Source organism: Gekko japonicus, unplaced genomic scaffold (genome assembly GCF_001447785.1).
Source record: "Gekko japonicus isolate JY-2015 unplaced genomic scaffold, Gekko_japonicus_V1.1 scaffold13, whole genome shotgun sequence".
Lineage (NCBI taxonomy): Eukaryota > Metazoa > Chordata > Lepidosauria > Squamata > Gekkonidae > Gekko > Gekko japonicus.
Window position 1 is genome coordinate 2,140,975 of NW_015172553.1, and position 24,704 is coordinate 2,165,678.

General features: G+C 45.8%; 1 protein-coding gene across 1 annotated transcript in view; it reads right to left on the reverse strand.

Moving 5' to 3' along the window:
• Window positions 1-5,770: 5,770 nt before the first annotated feature.
• The window catches only part of ADD2 (adducin 2), a 72,211-nt gene continuing 53,277 nt past the window's right edge, over window positions 5,771-24,704 (reverse strand). Inside the window, exons 6-15 of the mRNA XM_015421093.1 lie at window positions 23,306-23,455; window positions 21,124-21,267; window positions 20,527-20,625; window positions 14,369-14,545; window positions 13,292-13,549; window positions 12,244-12,363; window positions 11,316-11,405; window positions 10,376-10,532; window positions 8,726-8,839; window positions 5,771-6,413 (exon numbers count right to left, since the gene is read on the reverse strand). Coding sequence (XP_015276579.1) covers window positions 6,103-6,413; window positions 8,726-8,839; window positions 10,376-10,532; window positions 11,316-11,405; window positions 12,244-12,363; window positions 13,292-13,549; window positions 14,369-14,545; window positions 20,527-20,625; window positions 21,124-21,267; window positions 23,306-23,455 — 1,620 coding nt within the window. The 3' untranslated portion in view covers window positions 5,771-6,102. The remainder of the gene's footprint in view (window positions 6,414-8,725; window positions 8,840-10,375; window positions 10,533-11,315; window positions 11,406-12,243; window positions 12,364-13,291; window positions 13,550-14,368; window positions 14,546-20,526; window positions 20,626-21,123; window positions 21,268-23,305; window positions 23,456-24,704) is intronic.

Sequence of the window (24,704 nt, forward strand, 5' to 3'; positions counted from 1 at the left end):
TTTTCAGACCCCATAAAACCCTGCATGCCTGCCTCCCTCTACCCTGTGGGTCCTTGCAGTTCCCCAGAGGGACAGTCAATACCTTCCTGACCACCCCACATTTGTATCAAGTTCATGCAGAAAAGACACACATACAGGTGTTTGTTGCTGGTGAGTACTTGAAGTACGGAGGAGAAGGAGGGCCTGAGAGGTGTTTAGTAACGAAGCCATGCAGCTTCTCTTGAGCTGGTGGATGTGACTTGCTGGTAGCCACTTGCTGACAGTCCCCAAGCCACCCTGCTGAGACTTATGGGCTGAAAGAAAATATTCGTGTACAACTTTTCTTAGTTTTGATAGGGATTGAAAAGGAGTTAACTCCCCCCACACACACCAGAAAAAAACCAACCTGATCACATTTTTGAAATGATATCTCTGAGGAATGGGATACCTTCTTCCAGACTTCCCTCTCCTGTTCTCACCATATAGGAAGCAAAGATCAGATTGCTTATATTGCTGCTGCGGTTCCACCCTTGGGGGAAACAAACAAACAAAAAACTTCCGCTCCCTAGGAATGAATACCCATTGATCAGCTGCAGAAGTATAGAGATAATTACCGGGCTATTTCAAAATAATTACACACTTGCTTTTGCTTGGCTGATTGCATGGAAGAAGTTCTCCTGTGAACAGATTCAACTCATAAATGAATAACAGCTAAGTCAACGTCTTGTAATTACAGAGGGAGGGTTGGGAGTCTTTGTTCCCCACTAACTCAAGTGCCTCTCTTCCAAACATGAACTAGAATCCAAGCAAGACTTGGGGGGGGGGGTCTTTTGTATCTTCAGAAGGGGCCCCTCCAGCACCACTCAAATGAGAGGAATGCCATAGTCTGGTGCTCCCGATTTTCCTGTGATCTTCTTAAGATTCTGGGTGGTTGTAGGCTACTTGGGCTTTCTGGTGACATCCTCTGCCTAAAGGGCCATTTCACCGAAGCCAGGAATGGCACTGGGTACTGGGCTAGTGGTTGAAAGGAACTTGTGGCCTGTTGACCCATGCAAGAGAATGAGGTGGCAGAATGGACTGTACCACTGCAGACTGTGGGAGGTCAATTCCAATTGTGAGAGTTCCTTTGCATTATATAAAAAAGAACTCGCCTGCAAACAGAATTTGAGCATTGCAGAAAGAGAGGTTCTACTCACTCTCTATGCTTGCAGTGCTCTTTTTTAATTTGTAAGGGGGGGGGGGTTAAGGTAGGGGAATGTTCCAAAACTTGCCCTCCCTTAACTCTGACATACTGTGTTCCATTCTACACGCATTCCCCCAGCCTTATTCTGGTTACTCTCTTCTACACACCTTGACTTCAGGAAGTAACTGTGTTTAGGGTTGTGCAGTACATAAGGTCTGAAAATCACTCTTACAGTTTTCGTGTAGAGTCAGCGTATGCTGCAGCCTCCTGTTGGCTGTGGTTAAGCCCCAGTGCAATTGGCTCTCAGGGTCTATGAAACTTCCTAAGTCCTCTCCTCTCGCGGTAGCCTGTGGTGGCAGGCTTTTTGCCTTCCTATCTGCTGGCCCTGTGGTGTGTTGCTTGCCTTTTGGATCCCAGTCTTTATTTAATTCCTTTGCCTGCAAACCAACCTGCCACCCAATGGTATAAGCGGGGGGGGGGGAGCTTTTATATAGGTTCTGCCTCCCCCCAGCCACAACACCATCCCTTCCCATTGTTGGTTATGCCCCTTCTTTAAAGACTCAGACATCAATAATATACAGCAGTAGAGAAAAAGTACCTCTGAGCATGTAAAGAGTGCCTTTCCCTCACTATGTAGCAACAACTGCCTGTCCCAACTCACTTCGTAAGCTTTATTTTCCCTTCTACCTATGCCTCTCAGCACCTAGGAGTCTGTTTTATGCACCTGACAAAATGGGCTCTGGCCTACCAAAGCCATTGAATGTGTTAGTCGTCATGGTAACTCAGGACTCTTTTTGTTGTTTGTTTTTTGCAGCAGCAGACCAATATGGGCTACCTATCTGCAATGTGATGCTCAGAGTTCAAGAGATGGCTTCCTTCTAGGGCAGATGGTGGGGTTCCCATGTAGGCCTGAGCCCCAGTACCTCTCTTTTTGGAAACTGTCCACTGTCCACTCTCCCTTGACAACATTCTGAGAACACAGTCCAAAAAAATGTTTTGAAACCCAAGCACAGAGCTCAAGGTGCTCTTCCCACTGCTTAGCTTTATGCTGTCCTGCTCTATCTAACTGGCCTGACCTTCCAACTCTGGCACATTCTAGGGTCTCAGTAGCCCTTTGGAGGCTTACTGAGTGCCCAGTCCATAACCGGCTTAGCAGTTACCAGGACAGTCACTACAACACAGGGTACAGGTTCTTAAGAAAAAATGTAATCTACATTTGTACAACACTGAGTCCATCAAAAACAGCCTCAGTTTTGAATTTTTAGGCGGTTCTCACTGTAATCTGTGAGTATACTGAGGGGTTTTTCTTTTCTTTTTTAAGTCTGCAGGTTTATTCACAGCTGATGAAATTACTATCAGAGTTAGGATGCCAACTTAAATTCTTGTATTCCAAGGGACATGTACATTTCAGCGCCTGAGACAGACATCTAAAGAGTCTCCACTGGCCACTCAGTAACATGGGGCACAATCTGCCAGGAAGTTCTCCTGTGCAAGTCCAATTAAAATATGTGCAAGAGCATTCCTGTTCACTTCAATGTAACCTGTACAGGAGAACTCCAGATTGTGTCCCTTGGGTTAGAGCAGTCTTCGGATCTGCTGACTGTCGCACCTTCAGGCATGTCATCCCAATGCATGGAAACCAAGGTTGAAAGGCCTGCTGGGGGAGGGGGCACTTCTCACAGTTGCTTTAAACATCGCATAATAACTATAGTGCTGTTGTCACACACAGGTCCTACACACACCTTTTAAAGCAAAGAGTTTGATGCCATTGGCATGCATACATGGTGCATAGCCCAGTGCAGAGCAATAGTCACTCAGCGTGGAAAACAAGGGAGCTGGTTAGAAATATAAGTGCTCCTGAGAAACACGGTTTGAAAAGTGGTACAAGCATGTGTGTAAGCGCATGGTACTATGCCTCTCCACCCCTTCCACATGGCTCTCCTTCATACTCTGTTCATTAGGTATGTTAGGGACTTAAGTCACATGTATATTATATAGATCTATATATAATAAATTCACCTAACGATAATTAGCTGGTATGTGGAAGCACCAAAACCCAGAGATGTTTTTGTGTTAGCAGTTTCAGAGCTGCTGGGCACCTCCAGGCAGTTGTGTCTGTGTGGTTTGTTTTAACTGAAAACAAAAACCCTGCTGCTTGTGTGTCCTACAATATTGCCTTCCTTTGGGATATGGTCCTTTTTACAAGAGAAATAATGAGCCTCTCTGTGCAAAGCATCAAGATAACTAATGACATTTCAGAGCAGGTGGACAACAAAACTTCTACATTGAAGTGAGATAAAGAAGAAAGGGATTGGTTCTTTTCCTCCTACACACCTGAAGCACCTTTTCTGGTTCAGATACAGGAAGTTTCCTCTAAGAATTGCTATTTGCTCTGCATAGAAAATTTGAAGCCTGAGCCATGAGAGGGAGGGCAGGAAGGGTTGCATCAGTGCTTAGTTCTTGTGGCCCTTCTTACACGCCCAGGGAAATGCTGATCACCACTTTGGGGTCAGGAAGCAATCCTGGAGGTTTTTTGTCATCTTCTGGGCATGAAACAGCAGTCATTGGGTGTGTGTGGGGGGGTAGGTATTTGTGAATTTCCTGCATTGTGGAGAGGATTGGACTAGATGACCCTGGAGGTCCCTTCCAACTCTATGATTCTATGATTCATTCTTACCTGCTTCTCAAGATATTCCACTACACAGCTGCCCTTTCATCCCAACCTGTTACTTAGGACCAAACAGATGGTATATCAAAAAATTAAAATAATATAGCGGCTCCTTTAAAGCATCCCCCCCCCCTTTCCAAAGGGGCACTCAGGATCAGAGAAGGAGAATGACCTAGCCCTTTCCATCCCATTTTCTTGATCCAAACCCCTCCTCAACACACACACATGTCTTGCTGTCATACAGTTCTACATACAGACAAGTGTGTATTTGGAACTCCTCCAGGGAGAGGAAGGAGCTGCTTAGAGGACACAAATTGAAGGGAAATGGTGGCACTGGAAAGCCTTAAGGGCCCCTTCTACAAACTGTTTCACCAAGCTCCATCGGCTACCCAGAAGTAGCATTTTCTGATTAAATGGATTAATTGGGTGATGTTATACATCCCTCTGTGTAACATCTGATTTGGTCCTAAGATTAATGGGAAACTAAATACCTTTGAAGATTTTGTGTGCTTCACACAAAACTCCCCGGCTTCTGCCTCGCTTTGCTACCCTCTTGAGCCACGGAAAGCCTGAGCAGGACTAATATTGGCTGAAAATCCATTCTCTGTGTCCTGGCCAGGTGGAAGGTGAGATAATGCAGTGTGGAGAGCAGAGACGTGCCCTTCCAAAATAGATGATGCATTATGATCAATTTGGCTCTTTAATTCAGTTTATAGAGGCATGACATTGTATCCATCACTTCTGGAAACACCTGACGTGAAAATATTCCTCCCGAGTGCAGTAAGTGAGAAGTGGTTCGTTTCTTAAGCTCTCCGTTGTACAATTACTATTATGGATAACTATTATACAGGTGATAACTATTGGCAGTGTGTATGTATTTTAAATATTCCAGACTATTGAAGTTTAGCACTTAGTGACTGAAGTTATATTTTAAATGTAATGCCGGTGGAACCTTGGCAAAGTCTTCCCTCTCACACTCACACCCATATTTGTGGGGAGCAGGGGGAGGCATGCATTTTCCTCACTTTAGCTTACACGGGGTTCATGCATTTCCACAGCGGCTGGACTAGATCAGCGGCGGGCAGCAGAAGGCTTGCAGAGGGACTGCTGTGCTGCCTATGGGGGGGGGGATGGAGGTGGAAGCAGGAGAAACACAGCATAAACATCCAAGCGGGTTTCCCTTCCAGAAAGGGGTGTGTGTGTGTGTGTGGAATCAGCATGTTCCTTTTAGAACTAAAAATCAATTTTTTGGTCAGGTTCCAAAAAATCCATTTCAGGACCATGGCCAGCTCAAAACATTTTGGTGCCAGAGGTACAAAACCAAAAGGGTGCCCCCTCCACTGTGAATGAATATGGAACATATGTCACTGGGAAATTCTCCTGCATAAGCCCTGCTGACATGAACAGAACTACCCTGCTCTTACCCCTGTCCTTTTGGTGTCATTGGAGCTTGCACAGGAGAACTGCCTAGCACTTTGACCCTTGAGTCGCGTCTCTTGGCCCATGCTTTGCTACCTTTTGTGGCACTCCGTATCTGCAGCAGCCACTCTCTCTTGCTCCCACTGAGAATCACTGTTTGGGGAGGCACCACTCACACCGTGCTGTGTTCTAATGCAGTGCACATCTCCCCAAAGAACCTTTGTTTTCACACATTTGTACAGGAGGGAGTGTCACAAAAAAACCAGCCCTTCCCTTTTGAAGTTCAGAGCAAAAATCCCATCAGGAATAAATAGCAGTGATCTGATCAGCACGCCCCCCTTCACTAGGCCCCTAATTTCCGCAGGGGACCAGTATTCATCCCAGTGTGCAAAATTCTTCCTAACGGTGGCCACAAGTGTGCCATGAAGCAGCCCATGGGGAACCATGAACCCTTCAAATGGCTTGAATCATTCGTGCTTTCACGTTGATGACTGTTAAGTGACAAGCATCCCCACCCCACCCCAGTGAACAATTAAAATGCTGGAATATCATTCTTCAGCTAAGTGATATCTGTGACTTGTGGATTAAAGGGGAACCGTGACAGTGGGGAGCAAGGGCTGGGTGGGCGGGTCCTGTCCTACAAATCCCCAAAAAGCTCTCCCCATCTTCTCAAAGCATCTAGGCTTATCCTAGTGAACTACTAAGGAAAAGCCACTCTGGGGCTCCCCAACCTCTCCTTTTTGATGTCACTCAGAGGAAAAGTTCCCCTGCTGCTCCCATGACTTTGCAGCAAGAGTGGAGGGAAGAGCAGAAGGCAGTGGGAGAAGTGGGGGGAAGAGGCTGAAGGAGCCATTCAAGACTCTGCCTTCTCTTTCTTCTTACTCTTTTTCAGAAAGGAGGGAGCCCGGAATTTCTTCTTCTTCTTCGAAGGAGACTTGGATGGCGAGCCTTCCGGAGACACAGGCCCGCTGGTGACAGACTCATTTTTGTCCTTTGCGGTGTCAGTTTCTGCGTTGGTGGTCATCTGGCTGATTCCTTTGCTTAGGGCATCCTCTACATTTTGCTCATCCTCTTTCCCGTTCTCCACCACTGCTGCTGGCTGGCCGGTTGTGTCAGTGGCAGCAGGATCAGTGGGTATTGGGCTGCTCTCTGTCTTCTTCCCGCCTTTCCAAAAGGGGGGGAAAAAAGAACACATGATCATTAATAGATGCTTTTGACTTCAATGGGAGAAACTACCTGGAGCCAGTATTGCAGTGTTGGACCAGGGCTGTGGAGACCCGAATTCAAATTGGCCATTCCGCTGCACCAAAACCCCATATATGTGCTACGGTACACTCTATACTCTATAGATTACACATATCACATCCAAACCTGTGCAAAGAAAACTGTGCAAATAAGCAAACTGCAAACGACACAGGAAAAGTTCCTACAGGTACACAAGGCTTTTCACACTGAGATGGTCTATCTAGTTGGAAACAGACAGAACTGTAGGAAATGCCCACGATTCAGCTCAATACAGTTTGCATCTCAAAAGTAATTTGAGTAAGACACTTCTGAGGCTTCTTACAGCCTATCCCCACCACAGCTATATCAAGGCCATTGCTGCTTCTGCCTCTTTAGAGTCTCAAGGCAAACTCCTCCCTATCCCCATGACTAGGAAAACTGGGAATGACCTTAAGACCTTCGGCATGCAAAGGATGTGTTTTTCAGCTAAAGTATGGGCCTTTTCAGTGTCGGACAAGTACATGTATACTTTACAGCTTCAACAAGTAAGCTGCCTTTTACTGAGTCATAGTACTGGCCTATCAAGGTCAACATTGTCTACTCTGACTGGCAGCTGCTCTCCAGGGTCTCAGGTTGAGGTTGTTCATTTTACACACTTCCTGATCCTTTTAAACTGGAGATGGCCGGAAATGTTCCTGGAACCGTCTGCATGCAAAGTAGATGCTATACCACTGAGCCATGGCCCCTTCCTCAATGAAGGGAGACTTTCTCAGTCCTAGAAAGCTGAACTGAAAATGGCTTAAAATATCCCTCCCTCCTCCTGGGGGAGGGGTAGCTGAAAATTGAGAAAACAGCCTCTCCGTACTTACTAAAGTGACAAGTATTCAGACTCAGAAGTAACTCCTTTGATGAAAGCAACATATGGAAAGAGAAAGGAAGACATTGTGGAGACAAACACACCAAACACAATGAGACACCATGAGACAGTGGGAAAAAATTACACAGACAAAAGAAAAGGAAAACACCCAGCAAGAGAAGCCACAGACAAACATGTTTTCCATGACCACAATTCCATTCTTAAGGGGTAAACATCATGTCATGCTGCTCAAGTGTGTGATCTTACCACCTTCCTCTGCAACGTGTTCTCAGGCAGGACAGGTGGAAAGGGCACGTTTAACAGCCCGTTGCCGCCATGTGGTTCCAAGAAAACAATAATAACTGGCATGGCACGGTTTAGTGTCCCTTCTCTCCTGCCCTGTGAAGCTGCCTCCTCCTACAAGCGTTTTGCAAAGGAGAAGGGGCCACTGGGGCCTCAAATATAGTGGATTTCCACACAAGCACACACACCCCACACACAAGAGGGTAGTTGCTATGGGAGGTGCCAACTATTATGTGGCCCAGTCACCACAGCATTGTACGAGTCTCAAGAAGCAGCATAACTATAAATGAAGTAAGTAAATATATCATTCCTTTGCTTCTCTCTGCATTCCCCTGCCCCCCCGACACCATTGTCCACTAAAACATGATTAAACATCTGGTGCCTGCCTAGGATTTTTACCAAATTGATTTCTGGATGCAGTGATTACTGATAGACTGGAAGAAGAAGAGGAACAGGAGGAGGAGGAGGATGACTGGATTTATACCCCGCCTTTCACTCGGAGTCTCAGAGAGGCTTACAAACTCCTTTCTCCTCCCCTCCCCACAACAGACACCCTGTGAGGTAGGTGGGACTGAGAGAGCTCTTTCAAGAACTGCTCTTTCAAGGACAGCTCTTGTCAGAACTATGGCTTGCCCACGGTCATCCAGCAGCTGCAAGTGGAGGAGTGGTGAATCAAACCCGGTTCTCCCAGATTAGAGTCCGCACACTTAACCACTACACCAAACTGGCAACTGTCTTCCGAATGATGCAAATAAGAGAAACCTTGCTGGATCAGACCAGGATCCCTTTAGTCCAGCATTTTGTTTCCAACATGGCTATCCAGGTGTTTGAGGAAACTTCCAAATGGGGGTGATGTAGAGAGGTGTGCTCTGCATCTGGCCATCAGAAGTTATACTGTCTCCAAACATGGCTAGCAGCAATGAACAGAACCAAGTATCTCCATGAATCTGTCCAGTCTATCTAAAAGTAATCAAAGTTCCTGGCTATCAAGTAATCTTGTGGCAGAAGTTTCATAAGTTAATTATGCACTGTGTGATGAAGTAGATACACTTGGCAACCTGGATTCTTGGAGGCTTACAAAGCTTTACCTTACCTTCTGAAGACTTGGATGGTGACATGGGTGGGCTTTTCAAGCCAGGCTTTGTGGGGGTATCAGTAATTTCAGCAAGGGAAGTCACCTGTTCGTCTGCGTCAGCATCTTTCTCACCTGGAAGGAGAGAGGATGAAATGAGAGAAAGAGGACCATCAAGGTGAAAGGAAAGCATAATAAGAACATAAGAGAAGCCAATGTTGGATCAGGCCAATGGCCCATCCAGTCCAACACAGTGGCCAAAAATACCAGGTGCCATCAGGAGGTCCACCAGTGGGACCAGGACACTAGAAGCCCTCCCCCTGTTGCCCCCCCCCAGCACCAAGAATACAGAGCATCACTTGCCCCAGACTGCGAGTTCCTATCTATACCTTGTGGCTAATAGCCACTGATGGACCTCTGCTCCATATGTTTATCCAATTCCCTCTTGAAGCTGTCCATGCTTGTAGCCGCCACCACCTCCTGTGGCAGTGAATTCCATGTGTTAATCAGTCTTTGGGTGAAGAAGTACTTCCTTTTATCCGTTCAAACTTGACTGCTCAGCAATTTCATGGAGTGCCCATGAGTTTTTGTATTGTGAGAAAGGCAGAAAAGTACTTCCTTCTCTACCTGCTCTATCCCATGCATAATCTTGTAAACCTCTATCATGTCACCCTTCAGTCATCATTTCTCCAAGCTAAAGAGCCCCAAGTGCTTTAACCTTCCTTCATCTTCTTGGTAACTTTGTAAACACGGCCTGATCCTACATTTCTAACTGGTGTGCGTAGCCTGCAGAATTGTACCAGTCCTAAAGAACACCACACATGTAATAACTAGACTCCTGTAAGAATGAGATTATATATCTGCATTCCCAAAGAGTTCTCAAGCTGGAAACAGACTGTGTCCTGCCAGCTTCATCCCTTGACAAGACCATACAGAATCATCCTTCACGTTGCCAGTTCAAGATCTGCTGCTGGCTACTGTAGCCTGCAGTATCACACAACCTTTTCCCTCCTCACCCTGCTTTCTGCATCCTAACAGATTTTGCACATTCTCCAGGTGATTCAAAACTTTGTAAGCCGCCCTGAGCCCGCTTGCGGGGAGGGTGGGGTAAAAATGCCTAAATAAATAAATAAATAAATAAATAAGACCCACTTGATCAGAGGTGAAAGCAGCTCTGAGAAGAGCATGATCATGATTGGTAGTGGTGGCTGTCTCTGCTACCTGCAGCCCTTTTCAGTAGATTATTGTCCTTTTCTAATTAAGCCCCATGCTCCAAAACCAACACCTCTGTCTTTTAGGGCTTAACTGCTGGTAGTTATGTGAACAGAGCTCCCACAGTGTCGCCCCCCCCCTCTAAAATTCAGGTGCACAAATTGTGACCACAACAGGAAGGGAGATTTTGGAGGAAAGCTTAAAATCTCCTTCCCTGCACAGTCCCAATGTGAATATTATGGCTTCCACATGCTTGATCTTTAGAGAGAAAGAACATTCAGGGCTCCATTTGCAGAACGACTATTGTTTCATTGAGCTGTCAATGGATGGTGACTCCCCTCTGCCACTGTGCAGAAGTTACGTCTCTATGGAAATTAGTCTCAGTCCTCCAACTAGCTCTAAGGTCCTGGTCCTCAGCCGCGTACAAGCCACTTACACATTCTGCCCCAAGATATTTACCATCCAGACCCAATTTCTTTCTCTCCACTTCTTTCTTGTACTCCTCCAGCTCCTGGTCTGTGAGCTGGCTGAAGGGGTTTGGCGGCTCCGGCTCAGGAGGACCCTCCTCATGGGATGCATCTTTCACCTCTCCATCTGCCAAGTTACTTTCTGTTGACTGCAAAGTAGACAGACACAGTGTCACTCTGGTCAGCGCACCGAGGGTACAGCTAGGGCCACTGGGGAGCAAGGCTGTGCACGTGAACCTTTACCCTCTGCCTTATATTCAGACCACTGGTCCTTTGGGGTCAGTATCACCTTCTTTGACTGGCAGCAGCTCTCCAGGGTCTCATGAAGAAGTCTTTCAATCATCTGCTGCCTAGACCCTTTAACTGGAGATGCTGGGGATTGAACCAGGGACCTCCTGCATGTAAAGCAAGTCACCTACCACTGGGTCACGGCCCCACTGCTTTGGGTAGTTTGCCTTATTTTATCTAACTCTCTCTCTCATTTCTGTCTCTGCCTCCTTTTAAGGAACTTGAGGTGGTGCCAACCTGACCCAGATGGCCCAGACTAGTCCAGTCTTGTCAGGTCTCGGAAACTAAGCAGGTTCAACCCTGGTTAGTATTTGGATGGAAAGCCACCAAGGAATTCCACAGTCTCTATGAAGAGGAAGACAATGGCAAACCATCTCCATCAGTTTCTTGCCTTGAAAACCCTACAGGGTTACGATAAGTCGGCTGCAACTTGACAGTACTTTACACACACACAGGGTGGTGCCTGCGGTTTTATCCCCCATTTTTATCTTCACAACAATTTGGTGAGATAGGTTCGTTCGAGAGAGAATGCCTGGTCCTTGGCTGTCCTGGAGCCCAGGTCCCTCCCAGTCTAAGTCCAACTTCCTCTCCTCTACACCCCACAGGCTCCAGAGCATAGCACCAGAGTCCACAGTAGCAAGTACCGGGCTTCTGCTTTTTTCCGCTATCACACTGGCGAGCAGCTGAGATTGGGGTCCTGCCGATTTCACATCTTGTCGGTTTTGCTCTCGAATCTGCAAGAAGAAACAAAAGAAAACGGTGCACGTTATCACTCTCTGGAGAAGGGAAACCCCTTGAAAGAGACAATTTTATTCAATACAGAGGTTCAAAACAGATGTGACACTGGAAGAGCCATGATTGCATCTTCCTGAGTGTTTTTAAAAGGCTAATAGCTGCTGTATAGGACCTCAATTTAGATAAGGGCCTTGGCATAGTAGGAATATAATCCTTCCCTTTCCCATGTTGGCTGTGGAAAGATAAGATGGGCAAAGAGAAAATGCCCATCTTTTTTTTTCTTTCCACAGAAGGGAAATGTAGTGATCAGGAGAGCAGCAAATTGGAGCCATCCATAAAGAGAGTAGGGGTTTCTCAGGGTTCTCACTATATAAGCAGCAAAATATTAAGGAGAAGACACTTCCTCTCTCAGTGTAGTGGCAGGCAATTATGACTAGCAAAACCATGTAGGGGTGGAAGAACTAAATCCTTTCTCTCCCTGCACTGCAGCCCCAACACTAATCAGGGCTCCATATAACAGCTACCAGCCAATTAAAATGCTGAGCAGATCTATTCAATCATGGGTCTCCTACTCTCACATCTATTTGAGCTCTTAAGTACCACTTTTGGAGGTATTCTGCAAGGACCACAAGGCTTGAATTGGGACCTTTGAGGATCAGACCACAATCCTCCTGGCCTGACACAGGAACAGCCTAGACTTTTCAGTACCTTTACCAATCTATAGTTCCCAGCAGAAGCCATGATGGTTAATCTGGTATAAACCTAAGACAAGCTTCTTATGTGAAAATACCTATAGCAATGAGAGGGTTCCACATTAGCAACTGGATGGTTCTGTACCTTGTTCCTCATTTCCAGAACTTCTTGTGGGTCTGTGTAGAGAGGCACAAATTGATTTGGGTTTTCAATTCGGATTGACATCCCGCTACTGGCTTTCTCCATTTCGTCAGCTTTCATCCACTGGACAGTATGAAAGTTTTAAAAAAAGAAAAGAGGGGAAAAAACAAATCAGCAGAGGCCTTCTGGGGAAGAAGGTCTGAGGTTTTGGCTTCTGCTTTCAAAGATGCTCCCTCACCGTTGGCTTCAGGATGAGGAACAGCCCACACAACACCAGATAAACATAGCTGAATTCTAAGCAGCAAAGGGGTTTCAGAAATAGGCACTGACTAATTGTGATTCACATAATCTTTTGATAATCTGACTGTGTGAAACTGCAAGCATCAGTGGTCACCCTGTCAATCACTTACACAGAGTCATGTGAGAGCCGGTGAGATGTAGTGACTAGATTGCTGGATCAGCACTAGGGAGGCCTGGGTTCAAATTCCCTCTCCACCAATGATGACCATAAGGTGCCCTTGTCTTCTTTCAGTCTTACCTACTTCATAGAGTTGTTGTAAATATAAAAGAGAGGGGGAGCATATGTGCTACTACAACCTCCTTTGAGAACTGGAGAGATTAAAAAAAATTATAAACACGTTATTTGTGTTACCAGCTGATGTGAAGCAGTTCTCATTCTGGGTGAGTAAACTGGGTTGCATGAGCTAAGACACTTTTTCCTATGTTAACTTTCCCGACACAGATCCACTGAATGTTGCAAAGGATTTGAGAGTGTGTTCCAGGGCTCACACGTAAATCTCCTGCTGGCCAGGTGCCTCCTCAAGTGCACTCAACAGTGTGTTACTGTGGTGCATTGCAGAAACTTGGTGGTGACAAGCAGGATCTCTTTGGGGAACCCCTTGCTAAGATTACAAAGACCAACAAGTTTCTCCAGCAGGCAGTTAAAATTTAAGAATGGGACACTGTACAAAAACTTGTTAGGAATGTGCATGTGCTCCCCCCCCCCCCCCCAAGGAAATGCAGGACAGGCAGTGGCTGGTATTCCATTTACCGTGGTTTTGGTCCTTTGACTTCCTGCGCTACCCTGGCTTTCCTCAGCCACGTTCACTCGTAAATAGGTGTTTGGTGTATTCAGCCAACGGGTCTTTTCTTTCTGTTGCTTCTGGGCATGCTGCCGGAGTGTTGAAATGGGGGCCCCCTCCTCTTCAAAGATGAATGCTGTAACAGTGGCTGGGATCTCCACTTCACTCTTATGCTTGCTTTTCTCCTGGATGAATGGATAGCGATATGCATATCCAGTCCGGTAGCCCTGTCGAGGACAAACAAAGTTCCTTGAATGGACATTTGCATGGCTACCCGAGACAAAAGTGTGACTAACTGTGAAGCTACTGAAAGTTCTCATGAACTTAGCTTACATAACCCCTCTTGCAAGGTTCTACCCATCTAGGTTGCTGGAAGTACATTTCAAACTATTTTTGGACTGTATATATCATCCCATTGCTTATCCCTAAGGTCCATAAAGAGTTCAGGGTTAACAGATCTGATTTATCTGTTCAGTTTTTGTCAGTGTGGTCTCTCAATGGACTAGAGAGCCAGTTTGGTGTAGTGGTTAAGTGTGCGGACTCTAATCTGGGAGAACTGGGTTTTATTCCCCATTCCTCCACTTGCACCTGCTGATGTGACCTTGGGTCAGTCACAAGCTCTGGCACAGCTGTCCTTGAAAAAGAGCAGTTTGTGTCAGAGTTTTCTCAGCCCCACCCACCTCACAGGGTGTCTGTTGTGGGGAGGGGGAAGGGAAAGGAGTTTGTAAGCCGCTCTGAGACTCCAAGTGAAGGGCAGGGTATAAATCCAATCTCTTTTTCTTCTTCTCTCTACAACCATTTCAGCAGTTGTGGCAGATTGGAAATCTTCAGCTCTTTCTTTTTGAGAAGGTAAACCTTGCACCTTGAAGCTCAAAAATGGTGACCATCCATGTTAAAGAAACTTTAGCTGAAACTATCCAGAAACCCATCTGACCAAGCCAACCCACAAAAGGCACACTAGAGATTTAGGGAGGTGTGTGTGAGAAAAGCACAACTCATGTGACGTTAACTGGCAAAGATGGCTTCTCCACTTGCCAACAACATACAAGGTTGTCCAGCATCCTCATGAGGGCTTCAAATTCATGTTCTCCCAGGCGACTCTTCTGCATAGGTCCAAAGGTGCTCCCAGCCCATCGGACTGAGCCAACATCATGGGGCCTGTGTTTTTCTCGCTCCAGCATGATCAGATTCTCTGCTCCACCAGCACTAGACAGGGCTGAGATCTAGGGGACAGAAACAACAGGAGAGGTATGAGGACTGTGATAGGAAAGCACTTTTCTAGACACAACCCGCAATACAATCTGTCTTTCTAGAGTTTGTAATTAAGTGATTTGGATTCTCTTAGGGCAGAGTACGGGCAGTTCCAGCCTAAATCCTGGGAAGCAACAGTCAGTTCCTAAACACATCAGCAGTGTAATAAGTGTCAAACAGGGCCACAGCAGCTCTTGCAATGGAGAAATAGCAGCGGAAAGTTATCAGTTGGGCTATGTACAGACAGCAGAACAGAAAGAGAATATCCACAAATATCTAACATTTGTGACATATCCTCACTTAAACTGTGTAGGTGAAATTGGAAATTTAGAACTGAGAGCTTATCCCAAAGTTCGCACTGTGAGTCCTTTAGACTCATTGGTATATCTTGGTTATTCTGGTAGATAATCAAGTACAACATCTCATAAACTGTCATTGCACAATGTCTGTCGATGGTGTCAGATACAAAATGCACTTCAGCCACCAAATACCTTGTATCCCAAACATTAAACTGCCATATACAAAATATTGTTTAATGTCAACCGTCAAATACTATTGGGTACCAATGATCAAATCTCAAATGCAAACATTAAAATATAGGGGTGTGTGTATATATAATGCCACAATTTGCATTTATTCAGTACATTTTTATTCTGCCCTTCCTCCGAGGAGCTCAAGGCAGCATACATTGTTCTCCCCTCCTCCCTTTTATCCTCACAACCCTGTAAGGTATCTTAGGGTAAGAGAAAAAAATTACTGGCTGTAGACAATCAGAACAGTCTGCCAGATCACCCAGCAAGCTGCGTGGCAGAGGGGAGATCTGAACCTCAGTCTCCCAAGCTCCTAGTCTGACACTTTCTCAAGCATTACATATCCAGGGTGGTCTGGGAGGAAAATTTGGCCCCGGAAAAGCACACACCTGGCCCAAGCATGGCAAGGATTACCCTTCTCTTGGGGCTGGGGTGGCCCCTGTGGGGGGAGGCCCCCAAAGCAATCGGCCCACCAGAACTCTTCCTGGTGGCCTTAATTGTTGGAAGGGTACTGGTTTTGGTGGCCCAGATCCTTCTTTAGTTTAGCAGAGTGCACTAGTTTTTAACACAGCAATGCTTCCTGGACCTAACGTGTGCTTGCAAGACTACAAACTTACAGAGCCATGTGTCAGTTTACAACAAAATAAGAACTACTTTTTTCTAGAAATACATACTTGATATCTAGGCTATCTAGCTAGGCATCCTGCTTCTCCATCTTGTGTGCATGGAAGAGAGAGAGAGAGAGAGAGAGAGAGAGAGAGAGAGAGAGAGAGAGGGAGGAGGAGGACGAGGAGGAGGAGGAGGAGGAGGAGGAGAAAGGAAGTTGTTTTTCCTAAGAGAGGTGATCTACACTTCAAAGGGTTCAGTGTCAGAAGAGTAAACAGGATGATATCAAGTGTTTGCCTATCTGCCCCTGCTACTCTGTGGTGACTTGCTTCTTGGAGGCTGAGGCACTGGGATGTCACATCTGGTTTTTCTAACACCCCCTCTCAATGGCCCGTGACTCAGTTTTCACGATCTACACCCCCCCCCCGCAACCATGCACACAAGATGGAGAAGCAGGATACGGCACCTCTTAGCATCCACATCCAGCTAGCTAGACAGCACAGGAACTGTCCCTATCCTACTACCCTGCACTATCAAGTATGCACGATCGAGTATGTATTTCTAGAATAAAGTAGTTCTTATTTTGTTTTAAACTGAAATGTGGTCTTGTGTAAGTTTGTAGTCTTGCAAGCACGTGTTAGGTCCAGGAAACACTGCTGTGTTGAAGCCTAGTGCACTCTGCTAAACTAAAGAAGGATCTGGACCAATGTTCCCTCTAGGCTGCGGAGTCTTGTGAGCAAAAATTCTACTTCGTGAGCTACTAGCATTAAAGTTGCGAGCAAGTGATTTGGCTACTGCATAAATCAGTTTGCTCTGGAGCTGTCCTTCCTGAGCTAAGACAAAAATGCATGAGCCGGAGGCTAAAAAAAACTGTGAGCTAGCTCACACTAACTCAGCTTAGAGGGAACACTGATCTGGACCACCCAAAGCAGTACTATTCCAATATTAATAACCAATCTGCCCTGGATTACACCACATGTTACACACTGAGGATTAACATTCAGCATCAAAAATCACAAAGGAGAATTTTTAAGAGGGTTGCAAAACACAACTGCCAGTTCCAGCAACTGTCCATAATGCCAAGAGAGCATCTTTGGATGCCTTTGATCATCACCAACATGACAGACGAGTCTGCGTGGAGTTGGTGAGTGGCCTGCATTGCCACCCTTTCACCTGCAGGTGGCTCACCTGCTGGGCCTTGGCACGTGGCTGACCTAGTTTTTTCCAACTGAAGAAGTAGGCTGATGTACAGAGGGGAGGACAATAGCGGGGAGACTCGAAGATAGTAATTGCAGCCTGTCTGCAGACCAAAGCAATCAAAAGCTGCCACTTTGCTACGGAGGTGGTTGGTCATTGTCCAGTCCCGGCAAAACTGACAAAGGGGGAGGGGTCTCAGCTGATGCCAGAAAAGGATTTGGAGTTCAATCCTCCAGGGGAGCTACAGAACCTGACCTGAGCAACTCCAATAGTGAGAAAAATACATTCCATCTATGCTCAAAGCTATGCAACTTGCTTCCTCCCCTCTTCAGCAGCCTAGTTGCCAGGCCCAGTTTTTAAGTCCCCAGGATTTTTGCTCTCATGCTTCAATAACAGCTGTGGACAACTGGAACATTCCTCCAGCATTAGAACAAATGTAGAGTCCAGTGGCACCTTCAAGACCAACAAAGGTTTATTCAAGGTATGAGCTTTCATGTACTATTTTCCAAATACAATGGAATAGTAGATGAGGTTCTAAACTTATATAAAGGTAAAGGTTTCCTTGCTCGAAAGCCAGTCGAATCCGACTCTAGGGTTGAGGTGCTCATCTCCGTTTCAAAGCCGAAGAGCCAGCGCTGTCCGAAGATGTTTCCGTGGTCATGTGGCCGGCATGACTAAACACCAAGGCACACGGAACGCTGTTACCTTCCCACCAAAGTGGTACCTATTTATCTACTTGCAATTTCTTGCTTTCGAACTGCTAGGTTGGCAGGAGCTGGAACTAGAGACGGGAGCTCACTCCATCATGCAGCACCCGGGTCTCGAACTGCTGAACTACTGACCTTCCACAGCCTGCAGTTCAGCGTCTTAACCACGTGAGCCACCGCAGTTCTAAACTTATAGACAGGGATTTAACAGCAAATTAACATGTAACATGATGATTTTTAAGTTATGCAAGTGAAAAAACTAAATAAAAAGTTAAGATTATAAGGCCAACGGTTGTAAAGCAATAAATATGTTAAAAAAGCAGATAAATGTCTAAAGGTGAGAGGAGATAATTAAGATTCTGTTACTTCCCACAATTAAAAAAAAACACCTTTAGACATATATCTGCTATTTTGGCATATTTATTGCTTTACAGCTGTTGACCTTATAACCTTAACTTGTTATCTGGTTTTTCACTTTGCATAACTTACATTACATGTTAATTTGTTGTTAAATCCCTGTCTTTAAGTTTAGAATCTCATCTACCATTACAATGTATTTGAAAAAGCGTGCCTTGCACACGAAAGCTCATACCTTGTATAAACTTTTGTTGGTCTTAAAGGTGCCACGGGGACTCCAAATTTGTTCTACTGCTTCAGACCAACACGGCTGACCATCTGGATCTATTCCTCTAGCATGTTCTGCCCTGCACAACTCATGGTTGGCACTCATTGTGATGCTAGCTGCAGGGAGCTCGGACTGCACAGATCTTGTGCAGAATGCTTTGGGGTGCCAGCCTCTAATATACAAGATCATTTAATGTGGGTTAACCCTACTATTACCACCCCCATTTGCAATCAGGAAGGCCAGAGAATGGTGAAAAGCTGTTTTCTCCCTATTAAATGAACATGGGTTTTTAATGGAGATATAAAATGCAGAAGTAGGTCTTTGGGATCTTCTGAGATTATTCTAACAGTTCAGCAAAGACACAAACACCATAACAAACCGAGTGTGTGGGCACAGAAGACTAACATTAAATGGCCAGTGTTCTTCTTCAAAGTCTGTGTCCAGCATTCATCAGCAGAGTGTGGTGAATGGTCAACACAACCCCAGTAGAGGGCAGTGGATAACCGATGTGGCCCACATTCAGCTCCTATCATTTGACTCGTCCCATATTCAGCTTGGGCTCCGCCTCCCGAGTCTAGCTGGGGAGAAATTTCCAAGAGCTCCTGCCTTACAACTGATTTCAAGCAGGAAATGCTAAAATATTTGAGATGTGCTTCTGGGGACTCTAACATAACTGCATTAGGAACTGACTCTCTACAGGTGATATTCAGAGCCAAACTATACCTGACTTTAGAAATCTATGACGGGATCCTTCAATATGTAATTTAGTGGAGAAAGGAACAAAGAAGGGACCTGATGTAGATTGTCACATGGTGCTGAGAGTCAAAGTCTACTCCCCTCTACCATTCTCACAACTGAAAATCCTACCTCCTCCCAGCTGTTTTTGGACACAGGAGGGAAAAAGCAGGTAACACAAAGCTGAATACAGACTGTGAGGGTTTTTTTTATTATGGAGACAGCATGGGGGAGGGGTGTAGTATCCAGCATGGTGGATACAATCGACATTGCTCCCTGTGGCCGCTTTATGCAGCTATATTACAGGCTGGGGGACCCAGAGCCCCGTTGTCAAATACAGTGTGTCCATAAATAGGGTTGCCAGCTCTGGCCCTGGGTTGGGAAATACCTGGAGATTTGGGGGGATAGAGTGTGGAGAGGGCAGGGTTTGAGGAGATTTTCTCCAGGGGAATTGGTCTTGGTCATCAGGGGATCAACTGAAATAGTGGGAGATCTCCAGGTCCCACCTGAAGGTTGGCAACCCAGCTATGTAGCACTTTAGTGTTTGACACACTGCACGTAGTCTCTCAATAATTCTTACAACACAGCAGGCCAACCTTTAAATTCTCAGCTCACTGACGGGAGGCTGAGAAAAAGCCTTGAATAAGTGAATTATGAGTTCCAAGCTCAAATTTGATGTGGGGACTTTGTGGCTCTCACTCCTAGACACTATGCCGACTCAGCTTTCATTCTGAAGCACTTTAGGTACACAGAGTTGGCTCTAGCCAGCTTTTCCACTGGTAAAAAGGATGAGGGGTGACTACTGAGAAGGCTATGCTAAGGACCATGGAACCTGCATGGATAAAAGCCCGGTGGGAGCAGGGCTGTAATAAGAATGGGAACTGGCTGAGACAGAATGAAAAAGCTGAGCTGAAGAAGACATTCAGATGAAGCCTGTGTCCAGACAGGGAAATCTCTTTGGGCAAAGCATGCAATATGATGAATGTGGCTGTGCCACCAAAAGTAGTACCCTCCAGAATTCAATTTACCCTCTCTCCACCCATCAAGGGTAGGAAAACTTACACATCTTATAACGTTATCATGTTGATTATGCTGTCCATTTCCCTGCTTCCACCCTTAACAATGGAAACCCAGGATGCTAAGCAGGGCAAGGAAATGCACTGGAAGATCTGAGATCCGAGAGACAGCAGGAAGCAATCACGCACACCACCACTGCGCCTGGATCCAGCTCCATCTGAAAACACCTCTGGAAGGAACATTTGTATGATTTTTAATGTTGCATTTGTTTTTTAATTCTCAACAACTGTTTTGGGAGCCAATTTTGAATAAAAAATGGAATACACAACAAATACATTCATAAATAAATGCATAAGTATTCCTGCATGCTGCTGAAAAGAACTTGACACAAGGATGGCATTTGTGGCAGTGTCTCCATCCAGAGCTTGTAGTTCCACCCTTCAGGGCAGTCTGTTGCTATTGTCTCTAGTGGTCTGACTCACTGCGATGAAAAGACTGAAAATGTGTTTATATGCATTTGGCCATGTATCGCTCACCTGTACTTCGCAGGCAGCCTGCAAATGAAAGATCTTATAAAATGCTTCTTCCACTGTGTCCCCAAAAGCCACCACACCATGGTTCCGCAGCACTAGAACCTGCCAAGAGAAGCAGTGAGAAGCTGACACTAATTAAAATCATCGGCAATTTCATTTCTCAGCTACAGACTACACTCGTGTCTCATTGTCCAACAATCTCCAAACCTCTGGCTAAATGTTTCCAAACAGCCTAATGACATTTTAAATTGTTTATGAATCTGCCTCATGTCTGCCCTGTTGTTGTCAAGTGGTCAGGTGCTGAAAGTTCCCTATTGAAACCTAGATTCTCAAGTGTGTGGGGGCCTGATTTGGACTGGCTTAAGCCTTACCCCCCCCCCCAATGCAATTTTCCCAACTTCAAATGGCCCCAAGGAACTACTCTTTGCCCCTCTGGCTATACATGTAACTCATCAGTAGACATTTACACATATTAAGTATAGAAGCTATTTAGATATGTAGATTCTAGTTTATATTATGTTTTGATGAATAATCTGTTGGTATTACTTCTAATAACTAATGGACAAAAAGGAAATCGGAACAGCATCTCTTAACCCTAACCTTGCAAGTGGGCCCAAGACACTTCTGTAGATCAATTCTGTCTCCTTCTTCCTCCATGTCACCATTGTAGTCAAAATATACCATGTCCCCTGCCAGCAGTGCATCATGGGAAACGGGCAGGAGACCACATTTCATTGCAGACACCTGGGAAGAGAACAAAAGAGAGGAGGGGTGGAGAAACCACACTCTTCATCCCAATGCATCGGTTTGCATCAATATATCCAATTTTTGATGACCAAGCAGAAAATTCATTCCAAGGAGGCAGTCCAGAATTAATCTGTAAGAGAATTCACTCTTTCAAGTTATACAGAGATTTTTCAGCCAATGAATGGGCAAGGTTCAGAAGGAGGGGAGAATACAGGACGCACATGATTTGTGACTCTATTAATATGAACAAACATAAACAGCATTGTGACTTTCTAGGCGAGGTGAGCGGGTACATATCATAGTTCCTCTTTCAGTACAGATTGCCATCATGCCTACACATGATGACTGTGGTTATCACACGATAGCTAGGTCTTTTGAAAGTTCCGATTGATGATGACTTGTTATAAGATGGCCTCTGAAGCTTGTATGGCAAACAGGGGAAGTCAGTTCCCATAAGACAAGGGTATCCTTACATGAGTAGGCTGTACATGAGTGGGTTGTTAGAAGGCCATTTCTAGCATCTAACTTCTAAGCATGTGTGTGAAGTGCCCTCAAGTCACAGCCAGCTTATGGCAACCCCAGCAAGGGGTTTTCAAGGCAAGTGAGGTGGTTTGCCACTGCCTTCCTCTGCAGAGTCTTCCTTGCTGGTCTCCCTTCCAAGTACCAACCCTGCTTAGCTTCAGGGATCTGACAAGATCTGGCTATACCGTACCACTTTCCCTCCTTCTACCTTATTTATTTATTGGATTTCATTTATTATTAGATTACCTTCCAAGCGACCTGCTTTTTGTAAGAAAGGGGAGATTTTTCCCCAGGAGAGCATTTGGCAGCTGATCTATAAAGTAGGCATTTTTGAGGGAAAGTTGGGCAGCTACTTTTTTCTTATCCTCTAGATTTGTTCATTTTTTAGATTGTTTCTTTCCTGCATGGCAGGTTTCTCGCAAGCTGCTGCTATTGTTGGGAAAGATGGCATATAAATATATTCAATAAATAAATAAATTCCATGATAACTAAAAAAACAACAAAAGTTGCACTGGATTATTTTGCAACACTGGCCAATCTCATGAGTTCCCCAGAAACAATTGGAGAACCTGTCTACAGGATGTACAACAAATACCAGGTACTTTAACCCATCTCCTGTCACACTCATGCTCCATATATGTTTCCTTCCCATACACTGAGAAGGGGCCATGGCTCAGTGGAAGGGCATCTACTTGATACGTAGAAGGTCCCAGGTTCAATCCCTGGCACCTGTAGATAAAAGTACCAGGTAGTAGGTGAAATGAACCGTGATGTGAACCTGAGACCCTGGAGAGCCTCTGCCAGTCTGAGTAGACAATACTGACCTCGATGGACCAAGGGTCTGATTCAGTATAAGGCAACCACATGTGTTTCGTGACTTGCTTTGTGACTGTGTGTCCCGCCTCCCCCGTTTCTTTTCCTCCTCCCCTTCTTGTTTGCTGTTTCTCCTGTCTCTCTCACCTTGTTACGTCACTGGGAATAGGGCTGCCAGCTTTGGGTTGGGAAACACCTGGAGATTTTGGGGGCGGAGTCTAAGGAGGGCAGAGTTTGGGGAGGGCAGGGACATCAGCAGGGTACAACATAATACAGTCCACCCTCCAAAGCAGCCATTTTCCCCAAGGGAACTGATTTTGGTCATCTAGAGATCAACCATAATAGTGGGAGATCTCCAGGTGCCACCTGGAGGTTGGCAACCTTGATTGAACATCAGCTGGATCATTTCAAAGGCGCCTCTGCTAATGCCCTGTTCTTTGGTCTGGAATTGTACATGAGGTACCATTAAGAAAGGCCCTTGGCCATCCCTGACACCGTTCGTTCAAGGTGTTTCAGAGAATCTGTAGTGCCTGAGAACAAAAGCTGGGGCTCCAGCTGCCTCCCTCCCTGTTTTGTTTTTTTATCTGGGTTAATGCTCTTCCATTAATCAGCCTCCAAGCCAACCCCACCGTCTTGGGGCAAGGCATTTTCTGTTGGCTGGCAGAGTGTGGCTGTCAATGAGATGGATGGCGTTCCTTACTGCAGCTGTGGCGGGAGTGTGCAAATGGATGATGCATCTCACGTCGGGTCTAGCCGCATAGATGGCCGAGTGCAAGCTGAATCCTTGGGTGTCCACTGGAAAGCTGGTGCTCCCTTGCTCCACCACCTCCCCCAGCACGTTCACTTTAATCTGTGGCACAAACGCAAACAGACAAGACGAAAGTAGAGGGTGACAAAGAGGAAGCGTCTCCCCGTATAGCAGACTGTGCTATTCAAGAGACTGGATCGCACCTCAAAGGGAAGGTCTTGCAGCAGCTTCTGACATTCCATGGCAACCTTTCCCAAACTGGGTAGCGAGGTACACGCATACATTATGAGAAAGCTACATACCCACCGAGGAAGGTGCCTGCTGCATCTCTGCACTGTTCCGGCCTGCTTCCCATCAGGAACGAAGCAGCAGCAGAATCAACCCCACCCTCTCTCATATACGCCCAATGCAGACTTGCAGCAGGTACACCTGTTCCCAGATGCAATTTCTGTTGCAGCTCTGACTGAATCACTGATTTAAGTATTCCTCCTTAATGGAAAGAATGAAGCACAATGACTCATGCAGGAAGATGGGGGGAGGCTCCTCTGATGATTTTTATCCTTACACATTGTAAATGTGCAACCACTTCCAAGTTTAGTTCAGGAGAGAAAAGGGGATGCCTCAGTGATCAGAAATCCATACATTCCAGTCCCTCCCCTTTTCCAAGTAGATGAAGGCAGCGGCAAAATATGGAAACAAAACCTTCCTTTTCAAACTCCTCCTCGCCCAGCAGGTGGTTCAGCCTTTTTAAGAGCCTTTCCTTGCTGCCCCATCCCAGCGTAGTCCCTCCAAAACTCTTTTATGCAGGGTCTCTTAAGTAAAAGCCCTGGAATTGCTCAATTACCTTTCACCACTTCTGGTTTCAAGAAAAGTCTGCAATGCAAATGTACACTTTACAGTAGTCAGAAGGCTGAAGGCCAAACTAGATGTTACCTCTAACATAGGCTGTGTTGGGGGTTTCCCCAACTCCAATGTGCTCTTCTTACAGAGGGACATGACATCAGGGAACTATTCAAGTGTTCCAGGGCCTGATTTGGCTTAGGAGAATGGCACTAGTGGAGAAGGAGCTTCAGCCTTCCTCCCCATGCCATTTTTCTAAAGCCAAGATGGCCACTGGGGGGCCCCATTTACCCCACTGTGGGGCTGCATGTGCACTGACTGCACATAAACACTTGCCCTCTCCTCCCTCCTCTGTGTGCCATGACCATTCCTAACAAAACAGGATGAGAGAGGCCCAACGCAGATTCTTAGGGCTCAGTTATATGACACACTGGGAATTTCATGAACAGAGCTCCCAGTGTTTTATTTTCTCTAAAAATAAAATGAAGCACATAGGGACTCAAGTCTACTT